At 49.8% G+C, this 25,204-nt stretch overlaps 1 protein-coding gene across 1 annotated transcript in view; it reads right to left on the bottom strand.

Annotated features, from left to right (window-relative positions):
• The window catches only part of LOC144137589 (death-associated inhibitor of apoptosis 2-like), a 176,353-nt gene that overhangs the window by 49,466 nt on the left and 101,683 nt on the right, over nucleotides 1–25,204 (bottom strand). Inside the window, exons 9-11 of the mRNA XM_077669512.1 lie at nucleotides 18,425–18,862; nucleotides 13,978–14,111; nucleotides 12,283–12,464 (exon numbers count right to left, since the gene is read on the bottom strand). Of these exons, the coding sequence (XP_077525638.1) occupies nucleotides 12,283–12,464; nucleotides 13,978–14,111; nucleotides 18,425–18,862 (754 nt within the window). The remainder of the gene's footprint in view (nucleotides 1–12,282; nucleotides 12,465–13,977; nucleotides 14,112–18,424; nucleotides 18,863–25,204) is intronic.

The raw sequence follows: 25,204 nt of genomic DNA, 5'->3' as shown, positions 1-25,204 counted from the left end.
GAGGAAAGGGAGAAGTGAGTGCGGTGTTAACCATGCGCAGCCTTTAGTTCGTTGTGCGATTGGCATGATTTACAGTATTCCGTTGTCATGTAAGTCCGTGTATGTGGGCCAAACAGGACGCTGTCTAAGTGTCCATCTCAGAGAGCATTTGTTTACGATCATGAATTCAATGGGCTATGCCATGTGCCGCGGGGGACACTTTCCTTTTTCGGAAGCTGGCGTACGACTTCTTAGAGTCCATCACTATAGTGCCGGCCCTCGGATGTGTTAACGCGAAGGCCACGGCAACTTCCTCCGCTTCGATCGATTGAGTCGTGCGGACCGATGGGCAGGTCACCACGGTGTCTATGGTGGTGATTGCCACATGGTTCTGTACTTGGGAGCGCCGCGCCCGCGTAGATGACGTCGGGGTCTTCTTCGAGCTGGCGGGCCGGTGCCCTGGCCCTTGAGGACCGCCTCCCTTCGTTCTTCCCGGGCTGCATGTTACTTAGAAGGGGCTTGGCCTTTACGACGTCCCTCCACTCGGGAGGTAATATCTCGGCGTCTGCTTGCGATTCTATGCTCCATCCCACCTTGCGCAGGACGGCCCGTCCGTGCTCGATCTGACATAGTCTGATCATTTGGTTACAGAGGTGGGCCTCCGCCATTTCATCCACCGTGTTGTGCCTGCCAATTCCCAGCAGTTACTGCGTGGAAGAGTGAACGGGCACTCCCACGGCGAGCTCGGTCGCCTTTCTGACCAGCCTCTCTAGGGCTTCACGGTCCTGGGGCGGAGTAAGTGATGCGCGGCACGATGAACGCCTGCACCAATTTCAGGCCATCGTCTTCTTTGATTCCTCGGTTCCTCTTAATGATGCTTGTGAACATGCTCGAGATCTGCTCGGAGACGGTCTTGATCTTGTGCGTGGCCGCAGTGCCCTTGCCGTTGTCAAGCAGCAATAGGCCCAGGATGCGGACATGCTGCGTGGGCTCGATCTTTGTGCCGTCGATCATGACGATCACGTTCAGCGGCGGTTCCTTCTTTGGCCTGCCTTGCTGCACCCTCAACAGCTCCGACTTCTGCGGGGCACAGCTCAGCCCGCAGGTATTGGCGTACTCGCCGACGGTGGTCGCCGCCCTCTGTAAGGTTTTATCCACCCAGGATTCAGTACCCGCTGGGGACTTCCACACTGTAATGTCGTCGGCGTAGAACGCGTGGTCTGCGCCTTCGATCTTTTGGAGTAACTTGGGCAGGGGCAGTAGGGCCAGGTTGAGGAGCAACGGCGACAAGACAGCGAGGGCAGTTTCCGCTCCAGAAGGAGTACGGGGGCCCCGAAAATTCGGAGCTGGACGAGCCCTTTACCACCACAGAACCACTGACGGCCATCGACGCGAGTAACAAGAAGAAAACACACGGCAGAGCCGTGCCTCCAACGCGCCTGCCGGTGCGAGCAGGCAGCTGTGCGCGGGAAACGCTGCGCAATAGCGTCCTATCGCTGCCCCACCTACACTGTGCTGCGGGAGTGAAAACCTCCATCCACCTCCCCGTCCGCATTCAGAGTTTCTTGTCCCACCCGCCACGAAGGAATCGTTGGCTGGTAGAGGTAGAAAGCTTTGCTTTAAAGAAGTAAATGCGAAAACAATACTAAACTCCAGGTGCCAGTCAAGCTGTATTAAAACAAACCTTCTACCACAGTCCACTGGCGCGATGCCCGCCACCTCGTGGAATCATGAAACACACGGTCACAACAAACCCATGTGTAAGCCTAAGCCTGTCAGCGTAACCTCGTTGGCGATTCACTGCTGAATGGAATAAGTGAATAACCGCTGCGCACTGCCCCTGCGACCGCTGCGCAGCGAGAGCAGACGCCAGCGAGAGAGGAGAAAATCGATTGTGCAGGGAGCGGGCGGCTACTGTATGGGAGAGAATCGAAAAATGAGACGGAGAAGATAGCTATGTAAGGCGGAGCCGATTCAGCGGGCTCATGGTCCGGAGAACAGACCCGCGTCAGTTTCATTGCGTACGCCGGTCGTTCGCGTGCTTCACGTGGTTCGGCGGATAACGCGGGTCAGGCATGAAATCGTGTGGGGTAACTGACGTTTTTAATGCATCGCTTCTTCGGAGGTTTCGCAGGACTCGACTAGTTCGTCAAAAAGCCTGGGTTGTTGTAAAAATCGTGGGCGCACAACCGGGGTTCAACTGCTGTTAGGCTAGGATACATGTTGCGTTGCTTTTTACTCTAGAAAGTGCAAACAATAACGCGTTACGTGTGAGCAGATAGGCTCCAGCTCGTGCGAGATAAAGCAAGAAGAAACAGAACAGAGGTCATGCTGTGCCAGGCGGAACAGAAAAATAACAAATATGAGCGCTGCCCCTAGCGATGGCTGACGGGCAGGAAACAGTTTGGAAAGTTGAATTGCATCAAACAAACCTTCCATCAATTCACGACGATACGAGCGAGGTGTGGCCACAGAGAGAGGGGAAGGAGATGCGTGGCAGGAGTGGCAGATTACTGCCACCTTTCGACGGCGTTTTCAGTGAAGCAAGCTGAAAAACAGCCAAATTTCTAAAGCGAGAGCTTTCTTAGAGGGAACGGTGGTGTTTTGCCTCCAAAACTAATGCATGCCCCCATAGACCGGTTGGTCGACTGAAAAGCCCTAAGAGTTCTTGGCACACGGCTCATGCGTGGATCCGGCCTTCATTGTGTCTAAGCAGTTGCGTGAAAACCCCGGTAAAGGAACGGTTCTAGATAAGAGAATACACGCATCGATGGTAGGGAGTACAATAGTATGCCTTTACCTCATAAACTACGTATCGGTGATGCTTTACAGCGTTCGTAGATGTGTTTAGTTAGTGTGTGAAAAATAGTCGCATGGGTTCAGTCTTCGTTTGATAATTGGGTATTTGAAGGTTTTGTGATCGGCTGCACGCACTTTCAGCGAAGGCTGTGACGCACTTCTGACGCATGTCAAAAAGCTTTCGCGCTTCTTTCACCTTTCTTAAGAAAGGTATGGTAAATTGTTGTCTTGTAGTGGGGGCAAGATGGCTATCACCTTGTGGTATTTTCTGGAGCACAATTCGAGTGACTAACTTGGGACATATTCTTTCTAGTTCAGGGAGTAATAACGATACCAAAAAGTGTGCAGCGGCATCATGCCCAGAAACTTGCCCGGATAATTTATAAATATATAATTCTCCTCCGACGTCAATGAGTACGAAGAGCAGTGAGTGGGCCAAATGACTGGTAATAGGAAAGGATAAAACCCAAGGTACATGACTAAGTGCTTGCGTTTTTGTTTCTTTGCTTTCATAGTTGCTCTTACTATTTTACATGCCCTTCTATCTGTCGACGTTATGGCGCCCGATGTGGTTGCGCATTTGCCGATCCCTACATGAAAATGGCCTATTGGGCGATAAATATGCGCTCACCTAAACGCACATGTACATAGTTTTTAATTTACTGCGACAGATACGCCATCTTATGCTTCTTTTCTAGCACAGACGTCGCGCGGGCTAGTGGTGGATTGCATTTTCGGTGTCTGAAATGCCGAATCATACGCCCCGTAGAACTAATATTGGGATATAGCAAGGAACATCTGGCACAAGTTTCAAGGAAAGCTGTAGTTCGAGGCGCATGGTGTCGGGCACTGCTGGAAAGCGTTACGTTCTTACCTTACTTAACAAAACACTTGTTACAGACGTATGTAATTGTATTAGCCCACCTTACTTATCTCTGAACAAACATGGCCCGGCGACATCTGAACGCAATCCAACCCGTTGTAAGCTGTATAACACGTTGATAAGCCGACTTTCATGAGACGGAACTTGTCCACTGCACTGTCCCCAAAAACTGACCACGGAACTTACTTCATTCGCATTGAAAACAGGTTTGGATGTGAAAGGCAGGGCAAAGAAACTTATAGAGCAATAACCACGTTTTGGTGCTTTTTTTTACGTATTTGGTTTTACTTACTTTTTGGTTAGTATTTTAAAACAACGTGATTCGCCTTTCCTTTTTTGTTGTTTTCCGTGTAAACACATTAAAAAAAACTGGCGCATTTGATGCCACGTGCTATATCTCTGCTCCGAGGCGCAGCTTATGTTGCAGGCCGAAAGACGTATTTTAACGAGCTGGTGATATTAAACGTGGATCAATATCTCGATACACGGTCGTTCTCAATTTTCATCTACTTCAGAAAAACGGTCGTGGGGAGGGAGATCGAGACCACTTGTGTTCAGCAGCGAATGACTTAGCCACTGAGCAGCTCCTGCGGTCGAACTTGTAAAGTATTACCCATTTGCAGGTGTCGGACCTTTTAGACAAATTATGAAATACAAAAAGTTTGCGGACATTGGATGTGGGCTTTCGCTGTTGCGCGGAGGAGCACTCCCGCAGCCTGATTGCTCCAATACAGTCGCAGCTTGGGAAGGGAAAATTCGTTTTATATCCCATGCAAGTGCGGAGAATGACGTTTAGTTTGGTCAGCTTGCACTACGCTCGCGCTTCCAGCAGCAACAGACCATTGCTACATTGGTGCTCATTCATTTCCCCTGTGGTTTCATAAAGCGTGATAGTGTTCAATTGTCTGGAGGGGAAAGTGCGCGAGCGGGTACGAAGTTGATGGTACGTGAAAGAAAAAAAGGCCTGAATTACATTGACTGTGCAATATCAACAACAAAGGGTCCAACCGTTTCGGAATGAACCGGTAACCGTTATTTCTTTTTCGGTTCATTTCCGGTTCGGGTTCAGCGTCCTCAAAAAATATCGGTTCGGGTTCGGGTTCAGTTCCGACTTCACTACCAGGTCACTTCCCGTTTTCGTTTCGGTTCGGTTCAGTTCCGCTTCGACACCCTGCTGCCTACAAAACCTCCCGGTGATCCTTAAGTTTTTGACTTGCGAGGCGCTGGAAAACAAAGGCCGCGGTACGCGTGTTATGCCTCTCCATGCCTCTCTTCTCGGAGCAGCGCTCGTATGGAGGCCGCCGCTACGCCTTTGTTTGTCCCCATTTTAGGCTTGGAGTGTATGCTCTGTTCGTCCGCGCTGTCGTCTGCTTGCTTTAGCCTTCATACGAATGCTTCTTTGAGCCGGACTGCCTACTGACGACACTCGACGTAACCGGTCCGGCTGCCGAAATGTCCGTCGTGTGAATCCCTTAACAGACAATATTCTCATCGGCAATCACATTATTCTGCAAACCGACCGTGAACTCAGGAGCGCAATAAAAGCCTACGTAGAAAAGACGCGGCTCTTAAACTGGGATGAATTCGAATTCCAGATGAATTCCAATAAACTCGCGAATCTGGGCACCCAAAACGGTGCAGACCATATAGATATACGAAGCTTGACTCCAAAACTCTTGCAAGAAACAGAAGCGTCCAAAAAATATCCCAACATGAAATGCCCAAGACATTATTTACTCTCACCTCCAAAATTTGCAGATGGCTCACAAAAGCCTTCGCAATCGGCCGAGAAACAGTAAGTACAATTGTAAACTCTTGCGCGAACTTGGCGCATTTCAAGAACAAATACAAAATCGTGCTACACACCTTGCACAAGTAAAGCGGGACGGAAGTTCAGATGCAATGTAAGAAAACCTAAGCATGCATCACACCCGTGATTTAGTGAAACTTATAACAAATCCCAGTCATTCCAAGCCTAACAATACCTGAGGTAAACTTACAACATTTCAAATCGTTAAAACATTTGGGCAACACTCATCAACAAAATAATATACACATAGTTGCCTAAAGGCACCCTTGATACATCTGCAACCTACGCCGACTTAGATAACCCCGAAATATATAAAAATATTTCTGCAGAAAATGCTAGTTTTGCTATTTTCGAAGTTATACCGGGCTCTGCAACAAGGCTAGACCAGGTTACCAATGGCATGATAAGGAATGTATATAGCTGTCACGAACTTCTTTTATCACCAATAGCCTCAAGGCACTATACCTCAATCCTTAAAACATAAAAAAATAAATTTATCCCCCCAGGCTGAAAACCGGCTTACACTTAAACATCTCTGACCGATTTCTCTCAGTTCCTGCGTGGGAGAGAGAGAGAAAACATTTGATGAAAGCTGAAGAGGTCAGCCCCAATGACGGCCGGGCTTGCTACTCCAGATGGGGTGAACACAGTGGGATGACAGGGGGAAATAAAGAAAGAAAATTAAAAGGAAAAAAAGGGGGGCGCTTTGCACACACATATATAATGTACATGTTCAGGGGGTTCACGGGACCTCTTCTAGCCCTGTTTTCGCACGAAAAGTAAGCAGAGTTTTTGTTCCCAGCCCTGTCTCATCCCGATTTCGCCAGGGGCCAAGGAAGTGTGAGAGTTGTAGAGGACCTCCACGTCGGAGTCGCACAAGTGCCTTCGATGCTTTTGCCCGCTTACTAGCATATCTCGGGCAATGGCAAAAAATCTGCCTAATGTTGTTGGTAGTAGAGCACACTTTACACAATTGCGACTCTACCCAGCACAGCTTAAACAAGAAGCTTCGGATGTACCCAACGTTAAGTCGCAGCCGGTGTAGCACGCCTCCAGTGCTCTTTGGTAAACCCCGCGGATGCCGGAAAATGCACTTAGGGTCTATCACATGCAGAGACGCATAACTTCTCAGGTGATCCTGCCAAGCCAGCAGCTGGAGCTGCCATCCTATGTCGATTGCCGCTTCTTTGCTATCTTCTTTTGAAAACGGGATTCCAACGGCGAAGTCGAGGTCGTGGGCTTCTCTGGCGGCGGCATTGGGGATCGTGTTGCCCGTTATACCAGAATGACCTGATAACCACTAAAGAAAAATTTTATGTCCTTCGTGCGCCGCACTTTAAAATATTTAATTCATGTCACGGACAAGTCGGCTCCCACAATTAGGCGGTTTATTTAGTAGCTGCAAGGCTGGCCGGCAATCGGAATCACCCACCGCCAAGAGGACTTCCGCTTATGTAAAGAAGTGCTGCTGTGACAGCTGCTAGCTAAGTGGCGGTGCAGGATGTTCTTTGGCTGAACTTTTTAAATGGACCATCCCGCAGACAGAATCCATACGCCGATTGCCGAAGAGGCCGAAGTCACAGATCCATCCGTGTACACTTGCATATGTCGTCTGAATAACGGGTTTGGATATGCTCCAGGACAAAATATGTCGAGGCCGATGTGGGCGTAGACGACTTTTTTGCCTATCCCAGGTACAGTGGTGCACACAACACATGCCACGTACAACCGCGGTGGAGTAGCAGGCAGCTTGGGTTCGAGGTAACTAGACGGCAGGACTTGCACCACGTGAGATGCAGAAGCGGCAGCCAGTGGATGAGAAAAACATCGAGAAACATGTCGAAGGCCAGTACGGAGAAATTCTTGTGAATGGAGAGTGGTCGCAGAAAAGCACGTTGCCTAACGTAAGGTTCCTATCGTGAAGGTGCATTTTGGAAGGCCCAGGCATGTTCGCAGTACTCAAGTTTGCAGGCCTTCCAAAACATTTAAGTTCGTCCTGGACAATGCATGTACAGCCGGAAGGCTACATCGGAAGAGGTCTACGAAGAGTGCTTAGTAGCGTTGCAAGAGGGCTGACACTGAGCAGCACCAGGAGCTTCCTGTCATCATCCGCAAAACGTGAACGAATGAAAGAACTCGCTCCTTCAACCGCCTGATTTGGGAGCCCCGGACAGCAAAGTGTCAATTGTAATGCCTAGAAATTTGTGATTGCAAACATAGGCTATCTGCACGCCATTTATCACCAGTAGGTATCGAGATACATCATGCTTGGTGAATGCCATGGCAGCGCACTTCTCAGGGGACAGAAGCAGCCCGCAGCTGCTGAGGTATTTTTCTATGGCGAACACCGCCTTCTCCACTTTTGCTCGTATGTTTCTGCGGTTCCTGCACGAAGTGCAGGTGCAGGTGTCGTCAGCATACAGCGAGATGGGAACTTCCTGAGGTAATACCTTTGTGATGCGGATGAGGCATTACTGAACAATGTCGAGCTCAGAACGCCACCTGGTTGGACACCTTGCTTGATGGCATGTCGTGTCGTGTCACCGTCTTTGGTTGTCATGTAGACATACCGATCCTTTAGGTTGTACCTGGGCCAGGCTTGCATTCGGCCTCGCAGTCCTACAAATGCCACCTCCCTTCGAATTGCTTTGTGGGAAACACTATCAAATGCTGCCTGTGTATCTAGGAAGACAGCAATGGTGGACCTTTTTGCAGCCTTTTGTGCACGAAGGTCTGTTACCAAGGCGATGAAATTGTTTGGTTATACATTGGATTGGTTATACATTGGAACGCCTTGTAACCCGGGAGCTTAACCGCAGTGCCTGTTTCCTGTAAGACAATAACTACAGGGGGTGAATCCGTAGACTGAATGAGCATCTGCAGATTGGGGCGTTTCCTGAGTACCCTCTGCAATTCCACTGCCAGATTCGGAGCAACTCCTTATTGTTGCTCATACGTGGTGTCATAAGGGGGCTGGTTCACCGCAGGAGGGGCCGTGGAAGCGTTAATACAGGCAAAATTTCCCTCGTGTAATTGTGCAGTTCTGTTCGTAGTTCTTCAATGCTGGCCTGAACAACGGAGAGATTGCCTTGCACAGCTTGATAAAAGTTGGAGTATTCTGCCTTTTGCTCCAGGAGCGCCTGCTTACATGAGCCTTCTATAGCGGTAAGGTGCTTTCTCACCATTTCCTCTCTGTCTGACAGGGCGGGAGAAGACTGGGAGTCGTCTGAAATTGCCTTACGCTTGGGTAGTGGGGAATTGGGAGAGGGAGCTTCTTCCACGTGAGGAGTAATTCACTGTTTCACAGATTGGTGTTCCTGCCTGAGTGCTGCGTTCTCCTGGCGAGACAGAGTCATTTCCGCCCTAATGGCGTTAAGCTCTTTAAGGATGTCATGGGAGCGAGGGAGGGGCGGGAGCGGGTGCGACGAGCGAGGGTGGGAGGCGCTCGGGTAGCTGACCTGTTTTCCGAAGTTCGGTTCGGGTTGTTTTGACGACGTGACCCGGCGGCGGGGCGAGGAGCGGCCACCAGTTGTTGTTTTGGGTCCCGCGTCGTTGGCCTGACTGGTGGGATGATCCTTTGGTTTGTCTTGTGAGCGCGGGAATTCGGCACCCTTTTCAGGGGTCCTGTTGATTTGGTGGCCTTCAGCCACGATCTGAGCAAATGTGGGTTGCCATCTGCGCGGTTGGAATCGTTCAGGGCAATCCGCAGTCCCAGTGACATGAGGGCCCTCACAGACGATGCACCTGGGAGAACAGGGGTGGGGTCAGCGGGGTTCACTGTGCCGCAGCTGGAGCAGCGGGGACGAGCTTGAACGTCCGAATTCGGGAACACATCTGGTCTGTGTCCGGCCTGCCAACATGCTGTGCAGGTATCTGTCTTCCTCCGAAACGGCTTGCAGCGATAGGTAGTGGCTCTGTAGCGGATCAAATAGAAGACTTGCATGCCGTCGAAGAGAATTTGAACCACATCGGAAGAGTTCAACCTTTTGTCGTCCAGTATTTTAAGATCCGGGTTTTAGTTGCAAATGCTATTCATGATCTGCTCTGGAGTATCGTCCCCGGGAATGTTGAAGATTACACCGACAACGGTGTTGGCTCGTGCCGAGACGTGAGCTGCAATTTCATACTGCTGTCCACGGAGCGTGAGGGAGTTGATGGTGGTGTACATTTGCGCTCGGTACTCTGATGGGGTGCTGATGATGACGTAGTTGGCGACCTGGTTAATTCTTATCTGGTCGTCTCGGTTAGGGGCTAATCCAGCTTGATCCTGGATGACGTCAGCTAGCGTTGCTTGTGCTACAGACGTTAACGCTAGTCCGCCGCGTGGGTGTAAGATAATTTTGACGTCGGATGCTGGCAGTGGGGAAGCAGGTGGCTGGCGCTTCGGATGGCGCCGGCGGCCTTGTTGTGCTGCGCGCATTGAGCCTGGGGTATTCATCATGGTTGTGGAGTCTTGTTCCGCGACGTGCAAAAATTGTTGGCGGTGCCGGATGGTGGCCCAGCCAGGCTTCTGAAGCTCAGCGGGGTCCATCTCTTCACCTTCGATGAGCGGCGATGCTGCGGCGCAGCCGGTAGAGTGGAACGCCGCCGCTGCGGCTCAGGTGAGCTAGATGGAATCGCCAGGTTGACGTAGGGCTAGCGCGGTCGGCGGCGTGGTCGCACTTTCCGATGGTTGTAACTGTCCGGTGGGCACTCTGATGCTGGATCCCGGGAATCCGTGTGGCACAGCGATCCTCGTGGTACCAATCTTGAGAGCGGGGGTGTCAATATACCAAAGAAACGAGGGGCTAAAGACGGAGCCGGTGTGAAGGGCATCTGCCGAGGACAGCTCGTTCGCACGAGCCTCGGAATTTCGGAAGCTGCATTCTCGCCGCACCAATATGTCGCGTGAGTGGCCCGCCTTCGACCGGGGGTAGGCACGCTAACGCATACCCCAAGCCGTTGCGTGCGTATTCACGCATCACCTGGGCGGAAGCGCAGTATTCTGAGCATGCGCAGTCGCAACATGCATTCCGGGGCGTACGCCCAACTAATCGTGTCCAATAGCATTAGCTATAACGCAAAGCCTGCCCCATCCAAAACCACCACCCATTCTAAATTGGCAGATCGAAATTTCGCCCGCGGATTTAATTCCCCGGAGGTTCTGAAAATTCACGACAAGGACCCCTAGTATCCCCCCGGCGGCACCACGTGAGCTACGGCGAAAGCTAGCCTCAGGCGAATTAAGTGGCCCACAGTATGTCTCACCTGTTCCCCTACCACGGTGCCAGATCCGCTAAAGCCTGGATAACCACGTAAAATGACATTACCACACACTACTGCCTCTCTCGCCATGTCGACAGTCGCCATGTCGCCATGTGAGCATACAACTCACTATCTATCAAGGGCACAGCTGACGCGCTTTACAAAGACATTTCCAATACTGCCAAATTAGACCTTATTCACCCTGCCATATACTTTTTACCTAACTGCACTTTACCTAACTTTACCTACCTTTACGCAACTGTACCATTACGTACCATTTATCACCTTCTTTTGGGATACCAGGGAGACCACTAAGCAATGATAATCACTTCTGAGCAGGGTGAGTACATTTTAGCTGCCAAAACCAAAACGTTCAAGCTTTCTTGGTCGGCCAGAGTGGCGTGGTCGCCGCTAGAAGTGCGGCCACCATCGTCAGCCAACACTGCTCTCTAATAAATGTGTATTCTCTGCTGTTCCAGGCATTTCTTTGTTTTTAATTTCTACCTAACGCAGATACCTACATGCTTTTAGGAAGCTTTTTCTGAAAGAAGTGAATCGTTTGTGCACGTGTTTTCGAGCCCACAAACGTGGTTTCGCAGTAACTTGGGTCAGTTATACTCAATTGCTTTTAAGGCACCATTTCTCGGCTTTAACAAAAAATATAAACTAAAATATAATTAAGTAACATTGCGGACAGTTTTTACGGTCGCCAATAAAAGTCTGCTTTTTATTAAAGAGTGCTACTTCGCAAGAATTTGCGAAGGTATTCCTCGGGCTCGGAAGTGAATGGGCTCACAGAATTTATTCTATAACCGAATGTCATTTCGTATTCTTGTGTAAGAACTTAACACCTTAGCATTGACGGTCGCGGTTGCAGCTGTTCTCAATACTAGCGTTAGCCTTGCCCTAAAATTTGCTTTATGGATACAACACGTCTAAAAATGTGACATGCACATGAGATCAATACATGAAGCTGAAAATTGCTGTCGCAGCGCGATGTGACGTCAAAAATGATGGCCACTTGTAGTTTCTGTTTCTAGTGGCCAGGCTGAAGTTGAAACCATCCATAATCTTCGGTGCGTCCGCAGATAAATTATTCTTAACTTGCTCAGGTATTCCAGGCTTTATTACATTAGATACTTAGCAGTTGTTTTACTTTTTTACTTCTACAGACGTTAGAAGATGTTTGAAAGCTTGTTTGAAGGTTAAGATTCCTGCCATTTTTTCCCGCTGTTGTTGGAAGTCTGATCTTCAGGAGCAGGCACACGAAATGTTTATATCAATGTCTTCCAGATCTCGGCAGGGTGACGGGATCAGTTTAAGGTATTTTTCGTGGGATTACCAACCACTTTTTTCAGTCGTCTCTTACTGGGCACGTCTAAGCGGTGATAAAAACAGCACGCCCTCCCTGCCGTAAGTGAGATTCTTTGGGCTTCTCTATTAAGCATACACAACGTTGGAAAGACTCTTCCGTGATTCGCAGAGCGAGAAACTCCGCTGCTAGCGTCACAAGATTCTATGAAACAGTGCGTGCACAACAAGGAGTGCTGTGACAGCAACCACTGACCGATGTAAAAGAATCCGGCTTCGACCAACTCCACTGGCTTCTTTGGAGACGTGGAGGGCCACTTCTCAAAGGAGCGCATACGGGCGTCGGGGGACGCCTGCTCAGGATGTTTTGGGTCCAGGTGCAGGGAGATATTAAGCTTGGGAAGCTCGGAGATAAGGGTCCCCAGCGCATTCTGTCCACTGCAGAACAAGGATGTGGGCGTGCTCACACGCACACCCATATTCTCATCGGCAAATTCAACCAGGACAACAAGAGCACTCTACATGTGAACTATGTCGTTGTTATTTCTATCGTACGCGCGCATAGGTGGTCCTTTTGCGTTTCCGCCAGGAAATACAGATTGCGATAAGCAACTCCGATCTTGATACAAACAAAGAAGCTACAGGATTTCTGCGATTGTTATCACCCCGGGATTCTAAGCACCCTCCCCTACTTTCGGGAAACTGCAGTGGATGAAAAGTTGGTATGCAATTCTAAGCACCCTCTTTTCTACGCTACCATCATAAGCTACCATCATAAGATGGATTTCAGACGTTTGGTAGCGGGCCATAGTTGCGACCTGCTGAAGAATACTGGGAGCTTCAACCCAAGGGGCCCAGCGGAGTGAAATAAGAGTGAGGGTTACTCAGTATCAGACGTAAGCGTTGGGCTCGCTGTCTGTACCTATTTTCTTTTGATTTTTTGCCCGTCTTGTCGAGATAGTGCCGAAAAAATGTGGCAGGGGTAGGTGGGGGGGGGGGGTTATTCGTTCTAAGCACACCCCTCACTTGGGGCATCGTGATCGTGGGAAACAGGTGGTGCTTAGAATCGAGTGAACACGCTATATAGCGACCAAGCACTAATAAGTTTGGCGTCAAACAATTGTACCCCCCTCTGTCTCCCGATAACGATTGTTGAACGGGAAGCTTTCTCGTGATGGAGTCTTTGGATGCCAAATCCCACACTGCGAGCACGTGGTACTCTGGAGGTACGCACTACTTTTGTAGAATACCCACAGCAACGGCGGAGTGTGCCCTCCGTAGGCCTAATGTTTGGGTATGGGGTGTACGGCGTGAATCGGTACTTGTTGGTAGGCGTTCAATGAGTAATTTTTGAGCGGGTGCCGGTTTGAGGTGATAAACCCCAAGATGTGACGTTAGACCTAACACCTTAAACCTCAAAATGGGAAGTTAGGCCTAACGTCATATTGCTTACATCCTTAGGGCATGCAGAGCAACGTCGTTCTGATCCTATGTCGGCCTGTTGGTAACGGCTGTAGATGTTCATGCACAACAAGATGTTAAGCCTATTTACGTAGTGCTGTCGCATACCTGCGTCACCTACTCCCTCGGCTGCACATCAACCTTTAGCGGAGGGGCGTAACAGAGCTGTCGCCAAGCTTCGAAGGAAAGCCATTGAATTTTGCTACACTTCACCCACAATCGTCATCATCGTCAGAAAAAGTTGCCTTTCGTGCAGGGCTTATTAGTGCTAGACACCCCACCAGTGAGAATAATAAATCTTGGCTTCAAAAAGCCGCACATCTAACCGCCATTTGTTTCCTTCATTTGCTTGCCGTGCAGCCAATTTTATTTACTTCCTTTTCCATTCCAGCTGCTAATCGCTGCCGCAAACCCTGTCTATTGGTTGGTTGTTCCCACAATATGCGTGAGCACTGAGCACTCCGAAGACACGAGCCTCTCGAACTCTTACCTGTTGTCGTCACCACTAGCCGTTTCGCGGTTGAGCAGGAACGGGCAGAGTGGGTTGTCTCGGGCATGGTCCCGCAGGGGATCGTCCCCACGCTTGGTGCCGTGCACCACACCCCGGCAGAAGGCGCAGTGAACCTGTGAACGAACCCTTGAATTTTTCAACCCTACTTTGTCACCTGCCACGGTGAATCTTTCCGTAGCATCTGATTCTAGCATACTGGTAGCGCGCCGTTTTCTGAATAAGGCTTTGGAGAGAGTTGATGCTCCATGGAAGAACGCCTTATTGACACACATGTAGTAGCACGCAGGAGAGGTAGTTGCAAATGATGTCACATGCACTGCTCGTTAACATTAAAGGCATCCCTGCCTCCTCGCTCCCTGACATGCGCCACGCATCTTGCAAGACAGTTATGTTCATGTTTATTCGACCGGCTAATACCGCTACCTGTCGCAGACTAGCGACAGTCACTGCAATAAATTCAACTGACCATCTGGCCTACCAAGTTATATTCTTTAACTCGCTGCAGTGTTTCGTAACCTATGATAACAAAAACGCGTTCAGCATGTTTATTTATTTTTACTTTAAATTTATTCATATTTATCTTAGGGACATGGCGAAGCTCTTTCTGATTGCAGTTCCTCAATCATTTTTTAGAGTTCTGCAGATTCAATGAGCAAGGCTATGTCGCCTGCAAGCCTCAAATGGCTGAAGTATTCTCCGTTCATCTCCAAATCCCACATTTCCCAATCAAGCTTCCAGAAACCATCTACAGACATGTTTAGAACAAATTTGCCGAGATGATATCGCCATGTAGCACTTCCTTTCGGATCGGGAATTTTTCGCTTTGCTTCTGGAGGATTATCCAGCCCGCGAATCTCTCAAACATGGTGTTCTATGAGTCTTATGTAGGTTTCTTCTATTCCGTGGTTTTTTAGGGCGTCCATTACTGCGACGGTGTTTGCTGAATCAAACACATTTTCATAGTCGAGAAATTTCACATAATCTGGTTCATTATAATCATACTCTCCACATTTTTCTGTTATTTTGTTCAGGACATAGATGCGAATCATTGTAGAGTATCCTTATTAAACCCGACCGGTTCCCTGGGTTGTTGGAAGCCTAGGCTGTTGTTTACGGGGTAAACTATTACTTTGGTAAACAGCTTGTCTACAACCGCGAGTAGGCTGATGGGTCTGTAATTCTTAAAATTGTTGGTATCCCCCTTATTCTGAATTAAAACTATGTTCGCGTTTTTCCAGGCTGTGGGCACTATTTAAATTCTTAAGAATTCTAAAATAGTTGAGCAAGCATTTCCAGTATTATATCTCTATCCTCCTTTAAAAAGTTCGCGGTTACGCCGTCGTCACCTGCAGCTGTCCCTCTTTTCGTGTGCTTAAGCACCTTTTCTACAGTCGCTTTAGCTATTGGCAAGACATCTCAAGCTTATATGTTCGGTAGATTCCTCTAAGCCAAAGTCGCTGGCGTGTAGCCTGGTGTAGAATCGTTCGGCTATTTTCATTATCGTCACCATGTTGTGCCTAATATCCTGTTCGTCTCTGATTGCGACATTCCGTCTCTGCCAATAGACAGCTTCCTCTTTGTTTCCTTCAAGGTTCCTCTTATTTCGAAAATTTCCTCGATGGCTGCCATGTTGTACCCACGAATGTCGTTTGTTTTACACCTGTCAATCAATATCGACAGCTCGGCTAAATTAATTTCATCCAGGGTGCTGTGCAATTTCACGTTCTTATGCTGCGCAATAAGGGGCTTTGTTTGATGGGTTAGTTTTTCACTTTGTTTCCTACCTGCTGCTTCTCCAATGGCCGCTGCAGATTTCGTGATTGCCGTTATGTTACATTTACGGTGTCAACAATGTCCTTGTTTTTAACATCTGAAAATGCTATTTGTTCAGAAGGGTTATTTTGTATTCCTGCGTCCTCTCTCTCACTGACTTGATGCTCGGCGTCTTACGTTTTACGAGTTTCCGTCTTATCTTTTGAGATTCAGCCTTCGTATGACTGCAGCGCCGTATCGTGGCTAGAACCTTCACGTCCTGCAAAATACCTTGGGTATCACTCAAAATGAAGTCATTTTGGTTTTTGTTTTCCTTTCGGGACTTTTCTATGTTCATTTCCTACTACTTCGTTTGCAGAAAAATGTGTCCATTAGCCTTAGGTTATTTCTCTCCGTAACTCCTACCAGTTTGTCTCCCCGACTCTTGCGAGTGCCTATTCCCAAGTTTCCCACTGATTCTGCTCTTACTCTGTCTACACCTACATTTGCATTAAAGTCTTCCATTACATTAGTGAACTGCGCTGTTCCCTTATTCATGACTGACTCGAAGTCTTCGTAAAACTATCTATGGCCTCAGCATTGTAGCTAGCTGTTGGTGCACAGGCATGTACTGTCTTTAACCTCTATCGCTTGTTTAGCTCTATCATAGCCACTGCGACCCTTTCGTTAGCACTGAAGACGTTTACGTTCCCTGCTATCTCCTTCTGTATCCCCGTGGTCTTTCTTTTCGGGAGGTCCCCATTAGCCCAAAATAGGTGCGCTACGCAGTCTTTCAAGCCTTCTTCTGTTATTCTGACCTCACTTAGCCCTATAATATCTCACTTAACGTCTTAGCGACCCCCAATAGTACAGCTGAGCTTCTCTCGGTCGATAGAGTTCTTGCGTTTAACATTACCAAGTTGAAGTTCCAGAGGCGGCCTGTCTGGACCCAGAGATTCTTAGCACCCTCTGCTGTACAGCTGTTCTGACCGCCGCCGTGGTCATGCGCGGTACAGCTGACGGTGACTTAGGGCCAAGAATTGGGTTGGTGGTATAGTACTAATTTGCAGAGCTTCCAGCTAGTCAGTGGGCAGTAGCAGTGAAATCAACATCAACTGCTCTCTTGCAAGATTCGCGGTGCAGGCGCAGATAGCATTAGAGGAGAGCAACTGCAGGGTGCCTCATGTTGTGCGCCCACCGTTCGAAAGGATGGTTTGACCAGAGAAGGATGCAAACGTCGCTCATGTGTCACCTCTCGTAGGAAACTTGCTAGTGGCACCCTTCCCCCCCCCCCCGCATAGCGTGGTTTTATTAGAAGCAGTAGGCTGACACAAACTTTGCAATAGATTTTACTATGACTGCTGGATACAGCTAAGAGGTAAAGAGTAAAAATGAGAATATTTTTGTATGGTGAACGTTCAGTTTATTTCGACGCAGTAAGTTGTTGTATGCTTTCTTTTATGGAACTCCTTGTTTATTTCCCTAAAACGCTCTATAACACAGGGAGATCGGCACCATTTTTTTTTAATTTTCACCACTGCATAACTTCTCTTCCATTTCCCACGCAGCAAAAGTGAAGTTAGGAGTTTTTACAGACTGATAATAACGCCGGCGTCGTCTTGTTCTCCAAAAGTACAATTGAATACATTTTCATCATTAAGAAATTATAACCGAGGACGTTTTACCTACACCTGAAGTGAAGAGATTAAGCACGATAAACAGTGTACATTAATAAAAATCCAGTAAAATCACGTTGCCTTGCATTTTTAAACCCTCGGAAATGCAGTGTCTTTTAGGCTCGAACAAATGCGGATTTTCGTTCGAACTGCTCATTTTTTGTAGTCTCTGAAAGTTTATGACAAGTTAAAACCACCGAGAATTGGGCAAAAAGTTTTGTTTGAAACGGTCAGTGTTATTGTTCAGTCGCTTTAAGGTGCAGCAATAATGTCTGTGGAAGCGGCGCTCTCAATACCGTTGATAAGTACTAATTTTAAACCAAAACGGCTAGAAAGAAATGAGCCGAAGAGTTTGTACAGGATGATGATGATCATGATGACACCGAGGATTTTTTACGGAGTGCAGTTTACCACTGAAGACTATACATTAGCACCGCGTGATATGAGCCATAAAATTCATAAAGTTCAAAAGTCGGCTGCGCGCGCACTTTGGAGTACAGGCTGCTGATTAGTTCCCTGCTTTGCACTGTTGTCATTGTGTACATCTTTTTAGTTTTTTTGCACGGTTGAAGTGCCTAATTGTTGCTTTGCTTGTAATCAAAAGTTTTTCCCTTTTTTTCTGTCCTAGTATAGTATTGGATAATACCGCTATATTTTTGCGTTTAATTTATGTCTGTAACGAAACTTGTTGAACATTGTTCTCTGCTAAAAATGTACGCTGTACCACTCCCCTCTCCAATGCCCTTTTGGGCCATGGGGGTACATGAAATAAATCAACAAATAAATAAATCTTCTAAAAAGCGGGGCTGAGGGCTCTGTCAGGCCGTCTGTGCGTTTAGTCCCAGTCTTCTCTCGTTTATACCACCAATAGAGGTTTTTCTATTACAATTTGAAAAGATAGGTCAAGCTAGCATTCTGTTTCCAACTGGCTTCCGTTCAACTACACTGAAGAACACTGTCAAAGGGTGGATGAAAAGATGCAAAAAGGTTCAGCTCACTGTGTCGGTCTCGCTGATGTAGTAGAACCCAGCTTGTGCCAGCACTTGGGGAGGCGAGAAGTGGGCTGGCCAGTCTGAGAAAGTCGCAAGGCGTGCCTGCTCCGAAGCCTTGAGAGACTGAAGGAATAACTCCGAAGGCATAAGCCATGGGAGCGAAGCATTGTTTTGGGCCTCTCCGGAAGCCTTTAGGTGCTGTATGAAAAAATCGTTCTCTGCGGGGTCGACCAGACTAATCCCTGCTGTGCCTTCGGCCGCACCGACGGATGGCACTGCTATTGCTGAAGAGAGAGGAGGACTTTGGAGGGATTGCACGAGCGAACAGTGGGGACTGGCATCGCGGTGCCTCTGGATGACAGAATCGCCATCCTGCCAGTCCGATATCACCAGGCCGCAGGATCGGCACTGTGTTCTTCGACCTCCTATGTGCGCGAAGCCACCCTGCGGAAAAGCGGAGGACACCCAAGTGAGGGAATGCGGTTCTCTTTAACACTTGCTTGACCTGAATTAAGAATTACCGACAGCTTGCTTTTTAAACTGGCAGCTGAAATCTTTGGCTCATGCGGAAGGGTGGACTCAATGCCAGCCAGAGGAGCAGTTGGGCGCCACCACGACAGTTTTGTTCATATATAGGCTCGAATCGTTTCAGAGCTGTTCCTCGACGCTGTTTAGAGGACAAACACAAGTTGGTTTTGGTCATTCAGTTTAATTTATTCAGCTTCTACTGGTGCCATCTGGGTTATGTAGGAGTAGGTCTGAGGGTCTGGTTTCAAATTTCTTAGATCAGGGCAGTCTATCAGTTGACGGATACGTGTTGGTTGCCACTCGATTACATATGGGAGCCTAGGTTACCTACATGCTCACCTGTCTAATTAGAGCATCTGCCCCTAGCTTCGCAAACTTGGCAGCACTGTGCTGTCGCTTCAATCTCTTGTCTCGCCACTATAATCATCATATCTTTTCTTGTGTGTATAGATACGCAGCACGCTGGGAATAAGCATCGTATTGTGTATGTAGCAGGCTTTGCGCCCCAACTTCTCTGCCGCTCTTTGTTCTGGCATTTCTGTCCTTCTCTCCTACCGATGCTTAACGTAGGCCGCGAGCACATGACGAACAATTGCATGTCAGCACCTGTTAAGTTCGGGCTCCGCATGTAATTAATGAAGGCCGCCGGTGGCCCATGTATTGGCGTCGCCTCCGCTGGTAGCTACGATCCCGTGTCCCTTTCATGTAGCCGCACGAACGCCAAGTTCGGAGCCGCGGAGAGCGTGTGTTGTGCCCGTCCTTTTGTTGTCAAAAGACGGGGGCGATTAGCCTGAGTGCCTCTGTCGCGTCGGAGGTGGCTGGGTCATTCGGCATAACAAGCTGACGGGAGGCCAGATGATCGTATCTCTTAGTGTTGAAAGCGCGCGCGGTGTAAGTTTGGAAAATCTTCGACTCCGGCGGCGGCGTTGGTCGTTGAAGGGTCAATCGCCTCGGAGACCACCGAGTGGGCCTGAAGCGCGTCTTCGGGTGGCACTGGCGGCAGGCGGCGGCGCCCTTCGTCTGGGAGGGAATTAGCAACCCTATTGTCCCGCCGCGCGGGAGGCGCCGCGCGGAGGGAGGTCAGCCGCGCGAGGACCGCTCCGTTCCCTCGGCTTGGCTGTTGTTTGTGCAGATGCCGCCCGCTGAACGTAATGGATGGTTCACTTTAGGCCGCAGATGGCCTGCATTTTCTGGCCGGGTGCAACAGCGTGCGTAGGAAACGCACTATGAGTGTATAAGAGAGAGTGTTAGGTCACGTGACCGCAGGTTGGGACATGTGTGTGATTGGCTGGTTCCTGAGGCCAATCAATGGTTTCTATTAATTGTTTGAAAGGTTTTTTCTCTCTTTCTTGTACGCCCCCTTCTTGGAGGCGGGGTTTTGCGTATCAAAACCGGAGTGTTGGGTTTTGTCGAGGGTCGGTCGAGAGGGATCTAAGCGTATAGATCTTGGCCGAACAGGCTGCTGTGGGCAGAGTGTCTCTGACCTGATGTAAATACGTGGAGCTTTGGAAATAATGTAAATAAACCTAATATCTAGCAAGACAGGCAGTTCTCATCCCCCACCTTCTTCAAGCATCGGACGTCGGTCATCAGGGCGAGCCGAGATCGTCATCTCGGCCCCGGGCCCCAAAAGAACCTCACTATTTCGCCCCCATCCCTCATCAGGAAGAACAGGGCAGCGAAATTCAACTGGCGCAATCGACAGGATGACCACGACCATGGGCTGGAGCTGGTGGGGCATTGCGGAGAGACTCCTTCAACGCAAGGTTCGGCTCCGACCAACGACGAGCCAGACTCCAAGCATCGACTGGGCGACACCTCAGCGGGAGGCCTCGTGAGCTTCAGCTCAGTGCGGCAGCAGCCGCGATTCAACGGCAACGGGGCGACACCTCAGCGGGAGGCCTCGTGGGCTCTGGCCCAGGGCGGCGTAAGCCGTGGTTCAACGGGGCGACACCTCAGCGGGAGGCCTCGCGGGCTCCGGCCCAGGGCGGCGTAAGCCGCGGTTCAACGGGGCGACACCTCAGCGGGAGGCCTCGTGGACTCTGGCCCAGGGCGGCGTAAGCCGTGGTTCAACGGGGCGACACCTCAGCGGGAGGCCTCGGGGGCTTCGGCCCAGGGCGGCGTAAGCCGCGGTTCAACGGGGCGACACCTCAGCGGGAGGCCTCGTGGGCTTCGGCCCAGGGCGGCGTAAGCCGCGGTTCAACGGGGCGACACCTCAGCGGGAGGCCTCGTGGGCTCTGGCCCAGGGAGCACGGCCCCATCCCAGCGGCGAGAGCGGCGCATCGGGTCCACGAGCTACTGCACCAGCGACACTGCGACCCGGCCGAACCCGGAGCGGGCACAGGTGGGCCCTGACTTGCTTTCTCCGGGTTCACCATGGCCACTATGCTAACGGGATGCCGCGGCACCGACCGAAAGGTTAGTGCCATTGTGCTCGAGATTGAGGAGTTGAGAGCGGAGATAGCTTTCAAAAATGCCCAGCACGCTTTAGAAAAAGCAAGGCTAGCGGGTAGCCGGGGCGCGGGTAGCCCGTCCGCATGGGCAGCTGAAGAGCTTAGCGCTCAATTAGCCCAAGGGCAAGCGGAGATCGCTTATGAAAAAGCGAAGCTTCGCAAGATTGGTGGCCTCGAAGAGGACGCCAATGTCTTCACCGTGTTCGTTCCATCATGGGCGTTTCGAACGCCACAGGATGAGGAGAGTGGGAATGCAGTTGAGGGGGCTGAAACCACTCCAGTTGTAGAGAAACCCCTTAGCGTTCCCGCTGCGAGAGATGAGATTACGGGACTGCGCGAGACAGCTGTCCCAGCTCCGGAAATTCTCTTTGTGGAGGCGCGCAATGTACAGTCGTCTGTCGCCGAGGCAGCACAAGGGGCATGCAAGGGCAGCGGAATGGCGTGCCTGATTGTTGAGCTTCCGTGCGCAAAGCAGGAAGGTGCAGGCGGCCCGCAGCGTCTTGCGCGTAGGGCGATTCCGACGGGCCCAAGAACGCGGAGTGCGGGGGCAGGTGTGGCGGCACAGGTGCGACATCGTCGTACGCGCTACCGCCGAGTAGGGTGTTCCTTCTCTCCTGGGAGCACAGGACACCGCGAGCCAAACCAGGGTTCGTGTAGAATCAGCTGGTGGCGCACGAAACGGAATCAGCTTCCGTGCGACGGTCGGTGTGTGCCGCCGTGGAAAGGGGCGTTTGCGCTGAATAGTGTACAGTGCTAGATAGAACAGTTCAGTGTTGTTTGGCGCACACTTTGTTGTTAGCGTGTTTTGCTGTGTCTGCGTAGGGATCGCTCCGACGAGCGTTATTCTTAGTTGTCGCTGTACTGTAATTCTCCCCCTTGTTGTTAGTTTTTTTTTGTTTGTGCATGGGTTGGTTGTGTTCAGCTGTCGTAAGGCGTGTAATTTGCGAGTAGCGCAGTTGGCTGTTTTAACGCTGTATTCTTGTGAAGTAGAGCCGCTGTTACAGCACGGTACTGAGTTTACCTCTGGGTACAATGGCGAGTGCCTTCCTATATTTACCGCTCGTTGGCATGTGGTCATGGTGGGCCATGGAATGTGCAGGTAGGGCCCCCTTGTGGCGCTTGTGTGCGAACTAGTGTCTGAAGTACTGAAAAGTGAACTTTCAGTGCATCGCATGTGGACAGCAAGTGAACCGCAACCGAAATGAACATCTGTGGTGCATTCTGAAAGAACCGGCGTCCGCGAGTGCGTGAAGAGACGCTGAACTTCCTTAGACGTTTTTTTTTATTTGTACAGGAGTAGCCTCTTTTGGTACGTTTGGTTTTGTTCGGGTGTTGTTTTTTTTTCTTTCATTAGAGTGAAAGAATGTTCCTACAGGCGCTGAACGGTTAAGGATGGATGGTGTCATTCATCCAGTTGTCAAGTTGTAACATTTATACCCTTCGTAGGGTTGGTTGCCTATAATGGTAGAGGGTGCCACGAGTTTGTTCTCACGGGCACTGTAGTTGAGCGCCTTCGTTTATTGTTTGATGTTGCGCAAGCCATGGTTAGGCCAAGGCACTGAGTATGCCGTGTTGTATCCGTTTTTTTTGGTGCAGTTGGCCGGCGCGTTGTGCTGGTTGGGTTGGTGTGTACCGGGTTAATTTTTTTTATTGTTGCATTGTATTGTATTTTGTAGTGTAGTCGCGTAACGGCATGAGCGCGTTTTGTTTAGTTCTTGCTCTGCAGCAAGACATAACAAATAGTGAGAGTTAATGTTGTACGTACAGCTAGTGTACGGACAACATTCTTAGTGCGGAGGTGTTAAGTTCGGGCTCCGCATGTAATTAATGAAGGCCGCCGGTGGCCCATGTATTGGCGTCGCCTCCGCTGGTAGCTACGATCCCGTGTCCCTTTCATGTAGCCGCACGAACGCCAAGTTCGGAGCCGCGGAGAGCGTGTGTTGTGCCCGTCCTTTTGTGTGTCAAAAGACGGGGGCGATTAGCCTGAGTGCCTCTGTCGCGTCGGAGGTGGCTGGGTCATTCGGCATAACAAGCTGACGGGAGGCCATATGATCGTATCTCTTAGTGTTGAAAGCGCGCGCGGTGTAAGTTTGAAAAATCTTCGACTCCGGCGGCGGCGTTGGTCGTTGAAGGGTCAATCGCCTCGGAGACCACCGAGTGGGCCTGAAGCGCGTCTTCGGGTGGCACTGGCGGCAGGCGGCGGCGCCCTTCGTCTGGGAGGGAATTAGCAACCCTATTGTCCCGCCGCGCGGGAGGCGCCGCGCGGAGGGAGGTCAGCCGCGCGAGGACCGCTCCGTTCCCTCGGCTTGGCTGTTGTTTGTGCAGATGCCGCCCGCTGAACGTAATGGATGGTTCACTTTAGGCCGCAGATGGCCTGTATTTTCTGGCCGGGTGCAACAGCGTGCGTAGGAAACGCACTATGAGTGTATAAGAGAGAGTGTTAGGTCACGTGACCGCAGGTGGGGACATGTGTGTGATTGGCTGGTTCCTGAGGCCAATCAATGGTTTCTATTAATTGTTTGAAAGGTTTTTTCTCTCTTTCTTGTACGCCCCCTTCTTGGAGGCGGGGTTTTGCGTATCAAAACCGGAGTGTTGGGTTTTGTCGAGGGTCGGTCGAGAGGGATCTAAGCGTATAGATCTTGGCCGAACAGGCTGCTGTGGGCAGAGTGTCTCTGACCTGATGTAAATACGTGGAGCTTTGTAAATGATGTAAATAAACCTAATATCTAGCAAGACAGGCAGTTCTCATCCCCCACCTTCTTCAAGCATCGGACGTCATCCCCCACCTTCTTCAACCATCGGACGTCGGTCATCAGGGCGAGCCGAGATCGTCATCTCGGCCCCGGGCCCCAAAAGAACCTCACTATTTCGCCCCCATCCCTCATCAGGAAGAACAGGGCAGCGAAATTCAACTGCACCTACCGAACCTTGAACACTCGGCCAGTCGCCTGCATGTTGGCAGTAATAAACACCTGCTTCTTTCCAAGCTATTAGAGAAGCTACAGATGATTGAACCTTCCACCAAACGGTTCAGAGCTATTTAAAGGAGCGCTGAACGTTCGTATATATATATAGCGGGCACAAATAGTATAAGTAAAGAGTCGGATACACAGCAAGAACAATAACAGAACGTTTATTTACGTAGCGACAATGGGAGTTCCCTTCATTAGACTACAGTTACATGATTTTGCAATATCATGTAACTGTACTCTGATTCTATTGTAGTTCAAACAACCTTTTAGATAAAGACACAACGTGGAGGAAAACAGGCCCGCCGAATCGGTTCCGAACACACGATCTTTAGAATACGTGTCTGGTGCGATGACCAGTACGCTACCGGCGGGGCGTGCTTTACTCCACTTTCTTTTGTATTTCCTCCTCCTCCACCTCCTCCTTCTCATCGTCATCATCATCACAGTCTATCTACGCCCACTGCAGGGCAAAGGCCTCTTCAATTATTATTCTATGATCCCGGTACGGTGCTAACTGCGACCAATGTATCCCCGCAAATTTATGGATCTCACCTGCCCATCTAAGTTTCTGCCGCCCCCTGCCATGCTTGCCTTCTCTAAGGATCCACTCTGTTACCCTTAATGACGAACATTTATCTTGCCTTCGCATTACATACCCTGCCCCACATCCATTTCTTCTTCTTAATTTCTTCCAATATGTCCTTAACACGTGTTTGTTACCTGGCACACTCCGCTCTCTTCTTGTCCCTTAATGTTACACCTATCATTTTCCGTTCCATTGCTCACTGAGTCGTCCTCTATTTAATTTGAACCCTGTTTGTGAGCCTGCATGT

This window comes from Haemaphysalis longicornis, unplaced genomic scaffold (assembly GCF_048455015.1).
Source record: "Haemaphysalis longicornis isolate Haplotype H1 unplaced genomic scaffold, Haemaphysalis longicornis Haplotype H1 scaffold_41, whole genome shotgun sequence".
NCBI classification, from domain to species: Eukaryota; Metazoa; Arthropoda; class Arachnida; order Ixodida; family Ixodidae; genus Haemaphysalis; species Haemaphysalis longicornis.
This window is presented reverse-complemented; position numbering and strand designations above follow the sequence as displayed.